Source organism: Neopelma chrysocephalum, unplaced genomic scaffold (assembly GCF_003984885.1).
Source record: "Neopelma chrysocephalum unplaced genomic scaffold, ASM398488v2 Primary Assembly neopelma1_59, whole genome shotgun sequence".
NCBI lineage: Eukaryota > Metazoa > Chordata > Aves > Passeriformes > Pipridae > Neopelma > Neopelma chrysocephalum.
In genome coordinates this window covers 30,818,108-30,832,638 of record NW_020897714.1, presented here as the reverse complement: position 1 = coordinate 30,832,638, position 14,531 = coordinate 30,818,108, and the positions used below count along the sequence as shown (strand labels likewise).

The 14,531-nt window shown below is 40.9% G+C and overlaps 1 protein-coding gene across 17 annotated transcripts in view; it reads left to right on the top strand.

The window, feature by feature from the left end:
* Positions 1-14,531, top strand: part of SOX5 (SRY-box 5) — a 641,934-nt gene that overhangs the window by 576,951 nt on the left and 50,452 nt on the right. For all 17 annotated transcript variants that reach the window (XM_027680806.1, XM_027680807.1, XM_027680811.1 and 14 more), the window contains one exon: positions 3,803-3,949. In XM_027680806.1, coding sequence (XP_027536607.1) covers positions 3,803-3,949 — 147 coding nt within the window. The remainder of the gene's footprint in view (positions 1-3,802; positions 3,950-14,531) is intronic.

The window sequence follows — 14,531 nt, the reverse complement described above, 5'->3', positions numbered from 1 at the left end:
TAGCAAAAATGAACCTGCCTAAAGCAGTAGTGCTTCACTGATTCCAACTGAATGCCTTGGTCACAATAAACTCTATAGATTAAAAGTCCTATATGAGTTGTAGTGCAGCAAAACGACCTCCTGGAGTGCTAGAATTTGACATTGAGTCTTTAGGTTAGCTAAAGGTAGCAGAAATGGCTTCGGGTGTCTCTGGGGTAAAAGTAGAGGCTCAAGAACAGGGTATTACAGCAGTGATATAGAATAACATCATTTTCATTGCACTTTTTGAGGTCTTGGTTTCATTACTGTGAAGAGTATAAAGGTGAATTTAAGATAACGGTTGAATGTTTCAACAGAGATCTATTCATACACTGTTCCAAAATCTGAAACTCTAGTGGAGAAACAGGGGTAGAAAATGTTCTTTTGTTTGAATTCAGTTTGTCTATTAAATGAATGTATAAATTGTTGTCATTTAGCTGTCTTGTTTCGCAGCACTTGGTCACACCATTGCCCTTTCCTTGGGTATAAGCTAAAGGTCATCGTGTCCTAAAACAACTAAATATGAACAGACAGGTTCAATAATGTTGAAGCTCAAAATTATTGGCAGTCCAAGAAATGTGCTGCATGTTGTATATTTCTCTTCAGTTTTTAAATTCAGGGGGTATAGGAGCAAACTTACTGATTAAATAGGATTCAGACCCTTGCAATTTCATAACCTCATGTTTTTCAGTTTAAAGCCAGGCCTGATACTACTTTTTCTGTAGAATTATTGGTTTCTGTTGCAGGAAGGGACTTTCAAGAGGGTACTCTAACAAGGGACCTCTTATAAAATTTTATTTAATGTTTGTTTTTAATTCTCAAAATAAATTAAATAGAGTTGCAGTGTTGAATCTGATAACAGGAGGACAGAAGTTTTTACAAAGCATGAATGAAGGCTTTATAGATTTTCTTCCACCCCTCCTTCCATGTTACTCCACACTGTACTGTGTGTTTCATTCTCTTCAGGTATATCTGTCCCTGAACTGAGAAAATGGCATGCATTTGACATTCCATATATTCCATTTATCACCTGAAAATGTGGCTTTCTCCTGGGCTGTTGCATAGGGAAATTCATTCCCACTGCTTATTTAGTCATTGTCTGCTTTGCAAGCATTGTCAGAAAGATGGTTGATGACGGTACTGTACGGAGGAACCACAGCTTCCAACACATTTCTCAGGGAGCACTAAGGTATAAGATGTGCAGATTCTTGGATACCGTGTTGTGCATCTCTTTCATATAGTTTAGTTCTCATGATTCTGTCTTTCGACCTCAACAGAAGGTTGAGAGTTGTGTTTGAAGTAGAGGTTTCCCTCGCTTTTCAAGGTATAGATTCAGTTTGAAAAGTCTTCCCCAAAATTTCTCACAGAAATTTCTGGAAAGCTCAGTCCTCAGCAAGCCGGTCCCTGTATGGTCTGTCAGTGCTCTCCAGTTGGTTCAGGACTGCTAAGTGTCCAAACTATGTTATTTTTACCTTTACATGTGGACTAGACATACTGTCTGATATCTAATCTATAGATTAGCAGCAAGCTTGAACCTTTCCTTTGTAATGGCTGTTTGACTTGCTTTTGTCTTTTTCCTGTAGTTGCCTCAATTTGTTTTGTCATTTTTTCAATAGGGAGCAAAAGAAAAGGATAAGCTTTCCCTAGACCTGCTCTGTCACCTCCAGAGTCTGGTTATGTTTGAGTTGTTCCTGAGTCATGTATCCTGTTTCTTAAACAACCATTGCCCTTCTGATGTATTAATTCATACATAATGCTGGCTTGGTTTTCCTTGAACTCCCCGCTGCAGTTCTTCTCTGGTTCACACAGACACTTGTTCCATTCTCCCTGCTGGATTTAGTCTTCTGTAAAAAGAATGAATGGATATGAGCTTCAACTGATAAATACATGCATTTGAATCTGTGAGTGATTTGTGGCTGGATTGTTTTTGATGACTTTTATCTGTAGCTGATTTGCATCTGCTTGGCTCAGACTTGCTGGGAGTAACACTTAGAATAAATTAATAAATAAATTTGAGGAAAAGGAAAGGAGAGAATGGATGAATGAATGGATGATAAGGAAAGAGAGGGAGACTAAACAGAACGGGATGGATAAATGGTGATTAAGAAGTACAGAAAAATAAGGAACAAGCAGTGTTCAAAGTAGGGAAAAGAAATAAAAAATATTCAAATCTGAAAAGAATAGAAAATGTGAAAATTATAGAAAGTGTGAAAAAGAAATAAGTAAGAATTTGGTGTCTAATTACACAAAAGTAGCAATGGGCTACTTTTAATTATGTGAATTATGTACACCAGAAAAGGGAAGAGTTTGTACGGGGAACCACAAAACAATGTCCAGAGTCGTCCAAGATTCACAGCAGTAAGTCTTGCCCATTTGATCAAGTTAAGTGTTTGCTACAGGGCTATATTGTATACACTGAACTCACTGTAGCAATGTCTCTGCATCTTTTGCATGGTTCCATATGGATTTCTCCTGTAATGAATCCTCATTTTCCTCTTTCAGACTTGCTGGTTTGGGTTAGCATTTCTTTGTGCCCTCCAATCTGACCTCTGTTCTTTTATCAGCATATAAAATTAACTGAGAAACAACAGCAAAACAGCTAAGCACTACTAAAAAGACTTCTTAGACTTAGTCACATTGAAACCCCCTTGTTTTTTCACATCCAGTTCAATATTCCTTCATGTTACCCCTTGTCACTGTCATCTCAGAAGCTCTGTTAGCACCTGCAGGCAGAGAGTACCTTCATTCAGTGTTACATATCACACATGAACTGCACAGCACTAACCACACACGGTGTGAGTCTTTGAAACTGATACTGTGGCTGAGGAGGGAAAGCTTGTTACTGCACTGCCTGCTCTCTCGGGCACCTGACTTCGGAATTCCTCACTGTTCACAAAGCAGCAACAATTGCTGCTTCTCCTGCCCCCATGTTTATTTTTTCCGTGTTTTATTTGGAAGTCAGGGGAGCTCCCAGGCACTGCTTTCTCACTGCTTTTGACCTCTGTCCAATAAACTCTTACTGTAGTGCTAAACTTTAAACAGATGACTGTGATTATAAGTATTCACATGTTAATAATGAAATATGTGTTTAAAGTGCCTTGCTGGTTTAGTTTTGAAGAGAAAAACATTTCCATGGTGTGTCTGCTTTGCATCTGTCACAGAAAGGGTTCTTAGACTTAATTGGAGTTCCTAATAGCTAATGGACAGTACTTTACCATTGGTATGTGTATATTTATATTGACTCTAGTGGTTCCCCAGAACCCAACTGAGAGTGGACTCTCACAGTAAGTACTAAAAATTTTGGCATTCCCTGTTCCAAACACCTTACAGCCTGTGCAAAGAGGGCAAACATAGCAAGTAAAATAAAGAAACATGAACAGAGACCATCATGTGAGTTTCACAGGGGTTGGTGCATAGTATTGGCGGAAATGATTTTATGCCTAAGTCATCTCAGGAAAGGAAAGATTGCCCAGTAGCTCAGGCAAACCATGAAGATTAGCTTTTGTTCCTTGTTTTGAATCCCTGGACACACAGGGATGCTGGGACATTTCTCATGGTGACGTCTCTCATTCATCCCCTGAGGAATGAGTCACAGAAGTTGAGATGACAATTCTTGTCTTGAAATATACATGTGTTAAATAAAAAATACCCATCAGAAGGAAAATATATCCTCTGCAGTAGGAGAAGTTTTGGGAAGATTATTTATTTATTGATGATGTCTCTCCTCTCTTCCTCCCTCACCCCAATTTTTTTTCCCTTTTTTTGTTTTGTTTTGTTTCTACAGCAGTTGTATGCTGCCCAACTTGCTGCGATGCAAGTGTCTCCGGGAGGCAAGATACCTGGCATACCCCAGGGTAACCTTGGTGCTGCCGTATCCCCTACCAGCATCCACACAGACAAGAGCACAAACAGCCCTCCACCCAAAAGCAAGGTACTGTACTAGGCCTGGCAGCACTGCCTTTCTGACAATGTGGGGACTTGCATGTGGTTTTTTCTGAAGGGTGTCTGTGTGCCTCTCAGTTGCGGTGGCTTTGTTCTCAGGATGGCTCCCTGAAATGGGAACATATTTGTGTAGTGCCATTTTTCCAGTGGGAAGACCCCAGTGCAGTAATTCCAAATGACCATTCATACACAGTGTCAGTAGCAGACCACCTCAGCTGAGATCCTGTGGGTTCCCTTGCTGTGTCCTGGCTATCACAGTTCTGTTTCTTCCATCTTCAGTAACAGGTGGCAGGCCGAGGTGACCAGTCTCCTGTTCCAGCACACAACTGTTGTTTCCTTTCAACATGGAGTCTGGTTAGCAGTGTGTCAGCAAGAGATGAAAAGTGTTGGGGCACCTCATCTGTGGCCAGATTCTGTCCTGGAGTAGAGCTGGAGTTTGTGGAGGAACGAGTACAGACTGGGGAGTGATATGCTGGAGATCAGTGCCACAGAAAGGGACCTGGGGGTCCTGGTCGATGACAAATTCAATATGAGTCAGCAGTGCCCTGGCAACCAGGAGGGCCAGCCGTGTCCTGGGGGGCATCAGGCAAAGCATCGCCAGCCGGTCGAGGGAGGGGATTGTCCTGCTCTGCTCTGCAATGGGGCAACCTCACCTTGAATATTGTGGCAGTTTTGGGTGCCACAATATAAGAAAGATATAAAGCTCTTAGAGACTGTCCAAAGGAGGGCAACAAAGATGGTGAAGGGCCTTGAGGGGAAGTGTGTGAATAGGGACTGAGATTGGTTGGTCTGTTCAGCCTGGAGAAGAGGAGACTGAGGGGAGATTTCATTGCAGTTACAAGTTCCTCATGAGAGGAAGAGGAGGTGCAGGCACTGATCTCTTCTATGTGGTGACCAATGACAGGACCTCAGGGAGTGGCCTGAAGTTGTGCCAGGGGAGGTTTAGGTTGGATATTAGAAAAAAGTTCTTCACCCACAGAGTGGGTTGGGCGCTGGAACAGGCTCCCCAGGGCAGTGGTCACAGCACCAAGGCTGACAGAGCTCAAGAAGCGTTTGGATGATACTCTCAGGCACATGGTGTGACTCTTGGGGATGGTCCTGTGCAGAGCTATGAGTTGGACTCGATGATCCTTGTGGGTCCCTTCCAACTCAGCACATTCTGTGATTCTGTAAAGTCTCCAAAGCAGTGTCTGTTGTGTCATAGAGCAGAGCTGAAATCTGTCCACTGAGCTCTGATGAGTAATCTTGGTCATAGCTGGGCAGTTCAGTCCATACTCAGTTAAGAGGTCAAGCTTACAGCTGGGAGTCACACCTGTATAATGCCCAGAGTGTGTGTCTAGCTATACCTAGGGAAAAGGTGCAGAATAAGTGCAGTCGAAGAAGGTGAGCTCAGTGTGTGCCACAGCTGAGCAAAATTAACAGATCAGCATTGAATGGCACATCTTAGGTGTTGCAAAACAACTAGGAAGAATTTAGCTGAGGAGTGCTGGGAGAAAGGGGTCCTATTTAGGTGACAGCAAGAGCTTCATAAAAATGTGTCCTTTCTTTTTGTTAGTGTCCTCTAGCATGCTGTCCATGTCCTTTATCACATTAGGAAGGATTCCTTGAATTGACAGTAGTGTCTTGTTTTTACCCTAACAGTAAAACAGCACAGATTAAAAATAACCAGACAAATAAATAATACCATTGTCAGCTCAGTGAGATACACGTTCAAGGAATAAAAGACATGACTTGAAATCAGTAGCTGTTGTGTTAATGAGTCAAGCTTATCTATGCTGTCTTTATTCTCTCCTTAGTGTAGACTTTCTGACTTCCTGAAGTTTATCCTTGGCTTGATCTCTTCACTTAGAGTAAGGAATCATAAAGCTGTGCAGTGCTCGATGGTAGATTTTTTGTGGTTTAAAAAAAAAAAAAGAAAAAGTTATGTCTATGGTTAACAAGAGATTTTTGTGCATTTTACAGGGGGGGGGTTGTATGTGGCTAGTGGCTTGTAAGATCTCCTGCACTTAAAATCCCGGTGTTGTTCTCTTGTGCACAAGCAGAATGTCTGATGAGATCTAAGGGGCACAGTGTGTATTTTGTGGCAACTGCAGGATTAGAAGGCCTGCATATCTACTGGTATCATCGAGCATAACCATCTTAACTGGCAACTGTCAAAATCAGCTCTATCCTCCCTTACGTTTTATTGCTTTTTCATATTTGTAGGTGTTGCAGTGCCTTTGGCCTGCAGGTCTGTGGGAGACAAACAAAACTTACTTGCAAATTGGGAAAGAAAAAATAAAAAAGTGGGCCAAAAGGAAAGGAAGGGGGCTCCAAAAGGCTGTAAAATTGTGCAGCGTAAGCCCTGTGATGCATGCTGTTTTCAATCTGCTGTGTGCCAGTTGGAGGCTCAGAGAGAGCGCGAGAGAAAGAGAAGGGATAATGCTGAGAAATGATAGAGTGGCTGTGACCTCCAAGCTCAGCCTGGAAATCCAAGACATTGATTTCACTTAGCATTCCTGCTGAGAAATCCGGCGGAGTTCAGTTGTAATAAAAGAACAAGATTCTGTTCTAATGGTAATGGCGTATGACAGACATATCACTTTGTCTGTCCTCAGCACCAGGGAGAGGAGAATTGGAGAAAGGTCACCTGACCTGCCTGTGCTGTTGTGCGAGTGCTGTTCTGAGCTTTGAACCCCAGCCTGGAAGCACAATTATTTATAATACTAAACGATAAAGAAACCTTTTTAGAACCTACAGTAATTAGAATAAAGCTTATACAATAGTGCAGTGGCCTGGCTCAGAAAACACTCCGGCAAATCTGTCACAATGGCAGAAACTGAAGCTTATGTGTTGAAACTAAACACCTTCGTTTGTGTCTGTGTGGACCTTCCTTTGCTTTTTCAGAGGTTGTTTGTGTTCAACATCCTCAAAAGTTTATTGTGTTTTCTGATTTTTTTTAAATTTAATTTTTCTAGCTGTTGTCAGGGAGTACCTGTCTGAGTTTCCCAACCGTATCTTAATTTTTTATTTTTTTTTTTAATCCCCAGCAGCAATTTGGTTCTTGAAGCTAGTTTGTGGTGGTCTTTCTCGCTGTTACTGTACACCAGACCTCCACGGATGAACAGTTAATGCCTTAGACAAGCTTTCAATAAATGCTGTTTACTGAATCTCTATTTTCAGCCCACAGTTTACACTGGCGCAGCTTTGGTAATACGCTCAAGTGTTTGGAGACAAGGAGACAGCCTTACCTGAGAGTGTGTCAAGCTACTGGCAAACATCTAGGTCACTTCTGAAAAGCTGTGTTTTTTTCCTCTCTTGTGTAGTGTTAAAGTTAGTGTGCTGCTCTTTGCAAGGATTCTTCAAAGTCGGCCTCAGCGGCAGATGGAACAACTGTTGGCTCTAGAAATGCTGAGAAGCATCAGGGGGAGTTTGCCAAGGATCATCCTTTAAATCTAGTAAGACTTGAAAACATCCCTGAAACTCCTCTAAGACCTTGGCAACTCCCGTTTTGGCAAACCTTTTATCAGTGGCCCTCACCAGTGTTTGAACACTGTGCTGGACAGGCTACCCTGGCATCTTCTGTCGTCTCGCTCGCTTTTCAGCAGATGTGACCTGGAATAGTCAAATTCACTTCCGAGGTTTCTGTACTGTAACTTTTAGGAAGCCATGAGGCAGAGATGCCATTATGCTGTGCTGCACACATTCTGTCAAGTTTTGGTTAGGAAACTGAGCTGGTGTCGTATATTCTTCCAAGAAGAAATCCGTGCCAGAAAAATTGATTTAAGAAACAGAGCTAGTGGAGCCTGTCCAAAAGAAAATGCGTGTGTCTTGCGGAAATGGATTTTAACACAGCTTCTTCTTGAGCAGTTTTAAAAACAGCCGGTATGCTAATCATACCATTCAAATTTACCAAGGCCTCCTCCACAACCCGTTTGAAAGGCAACTATCTTTGAAGTTTGCCAAATTGTGCTGGATTTCCAAAGTCTGTCTTAAGCACATTTTGCCTTTGATCGTGTAAATGCTTGCATGCTGCTCTGTTGGGTGTTCAAGGTGGTTACAGGCTCCCAAAGTAAGTAGGAGAGGACAGGCATAGGTGCAGATAAGAACTAGGCAGAATAACCTCCCAGCCCATCTCGTGATTAACTTCAAGCCTCTTGCTTGTACAGGGCCACGCACAGGATAAAAAAAAAGCAATGCTATAGGGAATATGTTTATTAAATTATGACCCTTACCATGCTACCAGGATTCTCACCTGATAGCTACAGTCTTCACTGGCTTCAGATGAGGTGCATTATACTCTTGAATAAGGAGAGCAACATCACCCTCACTTGTAAGCAGCTGGGGCCCTGTTCATTCCTGCTTTTGTTCCTTGCTTTTTACGTGGCAGGTATAAATATAGCATCTAGTGCCTGCCTGATGGAATATTCTAGCCCTTTCCATGTAACCTTTCAAGTACAGTAATTCTGGAGTGAATTTTCAGTGTAGCTTGTAAACGTAGCTAAATGATTCCCTGTATTTAATGGAGCACAGTGCATTGTCTGTAGCATCTGTTGCGAAACAGGAACAATTCAGTGTGAAATGTGACAGGAGAGAATTCCTGGGCACTTTTCTTTTAACCTTGTTGTGACCTCAGCCCCAACACTATTCACAGTAGTGTCTCCATCAATGACAAGAGCACACAGATTGTCCAAATCAATTTTTTTTGTTCTTTTCAAATACTTCTGGCAGTGATGTTACTATTTGCTCAGCAGTAGCACCTGGGAGTTGTGACAAGGAAAGGAAATGTGTTTCAGACAAGCCAGGAACAGCACTAAGCAGTTGGATATACACAATCAGATTCTCCTCAACTGCAATATTCAGACAAATATCAGTGTGAATCTTTAACTGAAGACGGTACTTTGTTTTCACATTATCTGATCACCAAAGTAAACAGTGGATTGAAATTTTTTCATGTCACCCGTGGACAGCAATTGAATTGCCTTTGAAGGGTTTCGAGTTTGCCTCTCTACCACAGCACAAACTGGCCTTAAGACAGCCAAGACTCTCCAGAAGAACTTCTTCCATTTTTCCGGAGTATCTGATGATGATGATGCAGCTTGTGCCACGTGCACCGTGTCTTTCATCCTGTTCATAGTATACAAAGGATAGAAAGGGAACAGTGTTGTGCTTGCTCCATTCTCATCCAGGCAAGTTAAGCCTTGTTAAGGAACCTACAACTGAGAAGCTGTCGACTTTCTTACCAAGTACATGTGATACCAGGGACAAAATAAAGAAAAAGAGGCTTTGGAAAATGGGCATTTTAATTCAGACGCACCACAGGAAAAATTAGTAGATTTTTATTAGGAAAAATAAGTAAACTATTTACTATAGGTAGCTCGTTGTGGATCTTCCCTCACAGTTAAAACTGATGATGGGACTATACTTCCCAGTTTTGGTAAGAACGTTTTCTTGATTCAGGATAAAATACAGTGGGGAAAAAAAAAAAGAAACTATCTGAAGGGAAGGAGAAAGAAAAAGCCCCCCCCCCGAGGGAAAAAAACCAAACAAAAACAATAAAAAGAACCCTCATCTATATGATATTTGTGATTCTCCTTCAGACAAATTGTTGACTTAAACATCATTTTAGATGACTGCCCTAAGCAGCCCTGTTAAGTTGGGTATATTTGTCTCCCTTTCCCTCATTTCTCTCTTTTGTATGATAGTGCAGAATGTGAAATTTTATCCTGAGGAGATCTTGGGGAAGACATTAAGCTCCATTATGTACATAGATACATCAGCTTACTTGCCACATCATGCTATGACTGTGGCAGAAGCCCCAGTGATAAGCAGACATACAGATTCCTTGTGCCCTCAGAGCTGCCATTTTTGAACATATTTAAAGGAAAATATTTCAGTTCTGAGGATGATACTTGCATACAGATGCAGAAGGATACTGTTTTTTCCTCTTCATAGCGCTTCTTTTTATTCAGCATTAGCAAATGTTTTTGGAGACACGAACCAGTTGTTCTGCACAGCACAGTGAAGTACTTCAGCTACAAAGAGGACAGATGTGTGATAAAGAAGACCGATCATGGCTGTATACAGGTGATCAAAAGGTGTGATTGTGTTAGATAGGGCCAAATCCTTTTCCCAGAAGAGTAGAGAAAAGAAACGTATGTGAAACTAACCTATGGCATGTGTTAAGTGTCATATCCTAATGGCAGTTACCGTCCTCTTTATTGGCAGAAGAGCTCAGCAGGTGCTGAATGCCTATCCAAGCAACAGGAAGTTAAGGCATCCTTATTTTCATTGAAGGCAATACTGAGGTATTTTAGAGTGAAGAACAAGAGTTCTCCTAAAGTGGTGTAAGACACAGTGTCCCTGATAGAACATCGAGCCTGTTTTTACAGAAGTTTTATCTCTAAGATTTGCAAGCTCTTCTGTTTTTGAGAGTTTCCAGTCTGGACACAATTCTTTATATGCTACTGATTAAAAAAAAAAATCGTTGTTAAATTTATCTATTAAGGTTTTCAGCACTGGAATAACAGCACTAGAATATTATAAATCAGAACATTCAAAACATTTTTTCAGTGATTGCATTTCCCAATTCCCTTGTCAGTGCATTAAACAGGTCAGAAATTGCTGTAAGATAATTAAGGAAAAGTTAATAGTACGGATGCAGTGATGTATCAGCTGTAAACTGAGACCTCATCTGCCTTATCTGTGCTATTCTACTTGGCACTATGCTCCCTCTTTAGTACCCCTGTCCATTCTCAATAGAGACCTTGTAGCTAATAATCTCTTTACCTGGAAGCCTTTCTCATTTGCTGCCTGTCCTTTTGATCCCAAATAGTAAAATGTGGAATTTGTGGCAGAATCTTTGAAACTGTTTTCCTCTTCCTTGTTCTTCTTCCTATATGTTACATCCATGAATATAAAGAATGGCTTTTTAAACCATTTGCTGGAGCACAAGAAAGTGATGGGTATTAATGCAACTTCTTAAGGTGCTTTTCTAAAACGGAGAATGTGTCCCAAACAATGAAAGTGATGTTAATAGCAGTATCTTAATAGCAGCAGCAGTAGGGACTTACTTACACAGCATTCTGACTGCCTCCCATCCCTCCCTACTTTCCTAAAAATAAATTAGATACGTGGAGGGGCTCCTAGGATGGTTTTTCAGATTAACTGTCCACAGCTCTTGTTTCCTGATATCATGTCTCTGGCAGGAACCTGTCTCTCAAGCAGAGTTCTCAGGCTCAGTAACCTCTTTTCATAATGAAAACTCAAAGGAAAGCATAACAAAAAGAAAAAGGGGGAAAGAAAATGCTCCAAAATCTCTAATCACAAAACAAAAGCGAGATACACAGATGAGGCAAGACTGCTGCATTTCTGAAAGAGAGGTCTTCAGAAATCAGACAGGGAGCAACAAAGGTGTAAAGCAAAGCGGTAGACAAACAGGCACTGCGTCCTTACTAGTTCACTGCTGTTCTTTGCTGCTGTAGCCTTCTACAACAGGTATGAATAAATAAAATACCCCCTTTTTTCCTACATGGAAAAATTTGTGGGATGGGCAGCAGGTAGCAGTTTTCATCATCTTTGGTTAAACAATCCACATCATTGGCTTTATACTGAACACCGAGGTTTTACACCAGGCAGTGTTACTTTCAGGAGGCAGCTACTAAAGCCAGGTTCAGTTGCAGAATCCCTCAGTTTTCGACTCCTGAACTCCTCAGTTTAGAAGTGCTGGGACCTGACTTTTTGTTTCTGCTCTGCATCTTACCCTGTTACTTAGAAATACCTGAGCATCAACTTCTCAGAAGCTGTTTGAGAGAACTACCCACACAGTGTATGTTGTAACAAAGACCTTGAATGAGAAAGAGCAGCATTTTGCAAAAAGAGATTGGAATAGCCCCAAACAAGAAAACGGTGTCACAAAGTCAGGGTTTTTTTAATGCCACTAAGATAGCTGTTGAGCTGATGTTGCCAGTTGGCCACTAAGTCCTAAAAATAGCAGTAAAAGGGCTTTAGGAGAGCATGCAATCTGGAGCTGCATAAAGAAATGGAGAAAAATTCAATTTTTCTGGTTGCAGTGGATTTTGCTGATCCTCCTTATGTTTGGGTGGGTTTGTTCTGTGGGGAAGGTGGAAAAATTTTTAGAAGACAGTCTTTATGCTGAGAAAAGGGGACCAACTATGGGAGAAATACGCAAAGTTCAGCTTGGGACATACCTTCCCTCACTGGGGGCTGCTGAGTATTGCAGCACTGACAAAATGAAGGACCAATATTAGCTCTTAAATTAAATATAGGTAAAAACCAGCCAGTTATGCCAATATCAGATTAATTTCTACTTTCCTTCAGAATATAAAATTTCTACAAAGTAAAGGTCATCATTTATTCCAGAGATTTATTTTTTAGACTCTGAGATCTTAAGAGTCTCTGAAACAAGGGATGTGTTCATACCAGGAGTACAGGAGTGCAAGTAATAGAACTGTAGCAATGTCTGTTTCATGGGTTAGGAGACAGCTTGAAATGGAACAGAGAACTCTTATTCTGCCACATCCTTCTAGAAGAGAACCAGGTACCTCACTTTGGGAATCAAACCTTGCCTTTTGCAGCTTCGGATTAAGTGTTTGGGCATTTTGTGTTGTTAATTATGGGCATGTGTTAGTAATCAAAAGAAAAGTGCATGGGCTGCATTGGCCCTGTCTAGTGGACAGCAGTGTACCCATGTTTTGCCAAATGTAGAACTTCAACGTGGAAAGTGAATTTCTGAGGTGATTGAATCAGATTCTAATGTGATCAGTCTAGCAGCTTCCGAAGACTGCTTGCTTTGTCTGCAGGAGGGTGGTTTGCATCCACTTTACATGCTAGATTTGAAATTAGCTCCTCTTGACACGTTCTGGCAGAAAGGAATTCAAACTAAGCAGCAAAGAAATATATTTTGCAGTAAGTATTTCTGTAGCCACAGCTCAGTGATAATCATGTAACAAGGGAGCTCCAGAAATATTTTAATCTGAAACATTTTAATCTCTAATCCCTGGTAACTGTGGATAGCAGAAGAGAAGCAACATTTAGCAGCAGAATGGAAAAATCTGTTTCATTTTCAAATTCAACAAGACAGTTTCTTATAGGTTAATATTAGCTTCAGAGTTATATGAAATGCTTGGCAAATATTCCACTCAGGTTTCTCAGAACTGCACATTTGTTGTAAGAATGCAGTTCAAATTATTTAGCATAAAATGAGCTGGTGCAAAAGAGGGATTCACAGACATTATGTGGAAAGCATCACTTCAGAGGACACATACTTTTCCAAGCACTGTGGCTACATCTTACGATTTTATAATAGATAGCTTCCTTAAAGCCCCAGATCCTGGAGTCATGTGGATATGTGAGAATCTCATTTGAACAAAAAAGCTTCAGGTTGTCATGGCTGAAACTTACAGATTGGTATAAATGTATCTCAAAGGCTTAGAAAGCAGCTAAGAAAATTAATCTATGAGTTACTATTTTAATCAAGTGGGATTAATTTTCAGTCTCAAATCATGGAAGATTTCATGTTGGCAATTCTGCTAAGGCATAAATACTTCTCAGCAGAATTAGACTTTTTACTATAGAGTCTCCCAATGAAAGTGCTGCTGTAGTATCCAGAGAGAACATTCGAGAGCATCCAAAGGACAATCAGAGGCAGACAAGCTGACACAACAAACTGTTTTGAATCTTGATGTAATTTGACAGGATTTAATACATGAAACCAGTTTAAAGCTTCAGTCTTGATCATGTGCCTTTATCCATTAATGCTGCCAGACTATGAATTCAAATGTGTACTTTCAGTGCTAATGAATGAGTTTAGTTTCTGTTTGTTTCATTTCAGTTGCTACATTTTTCCCTGCTGCTTTTAAAGTAAAGATAAGCTATTGCCATGACTGGTATCCCTGGGAAAAAAAATAAAATTAAGAAAAAAGTCTTTGATAAAAGATTGTTCAGTATCTTGACACACACAGAGAGCGTGGAGGGGAAGACCTTGTCTCTAATGGGAACGCTGCAGAGAAGGTTTTTCAGTTTCTAATCGTGATGTTAAGGAAGGAATGTAACTTTGAGTATTTCATAAGTTATTAGTGTTCCTTCAACTTTTTTGAGTGGATGTGCCAGCACCTGCTAGTGGATTCAGAATAAGGGGGGCATTTCCAAGATGTGTGTGTGCGTGGAGATGAAGCACATGGGTTCGTACGGCTTTCAGCTGACATGCTGGGCAGTGACATGTCACGTCATGAATCAGCCACTTCGTGTTACACGATTCCAGGCTAACAGAACACAACAGGAGCTGCAGAGTGACAAACACAACCCAACATGACATGTCCATGGGAAAATTGGCACAAAAAGCTTCTTAAAGTTGAGTTTCAGGGGTACGTTTGTTCGTCTCCGAAATGCTCCGGAGAAAACTGTGAAGCGGTGTACTGGAAAAGGGAGTAATATAGTGACAGAAGTAGTGAAGAAGCTCTAATTCAGTGTACAATTAGGAAGAAAACTATGCATGTAGCAATTCTGGAAAGTGTTTTTGTTGTGTGGGTTCTTGTGAATTTCTTTCTTTCCAAAGGTAGCTCTCTCAGGGA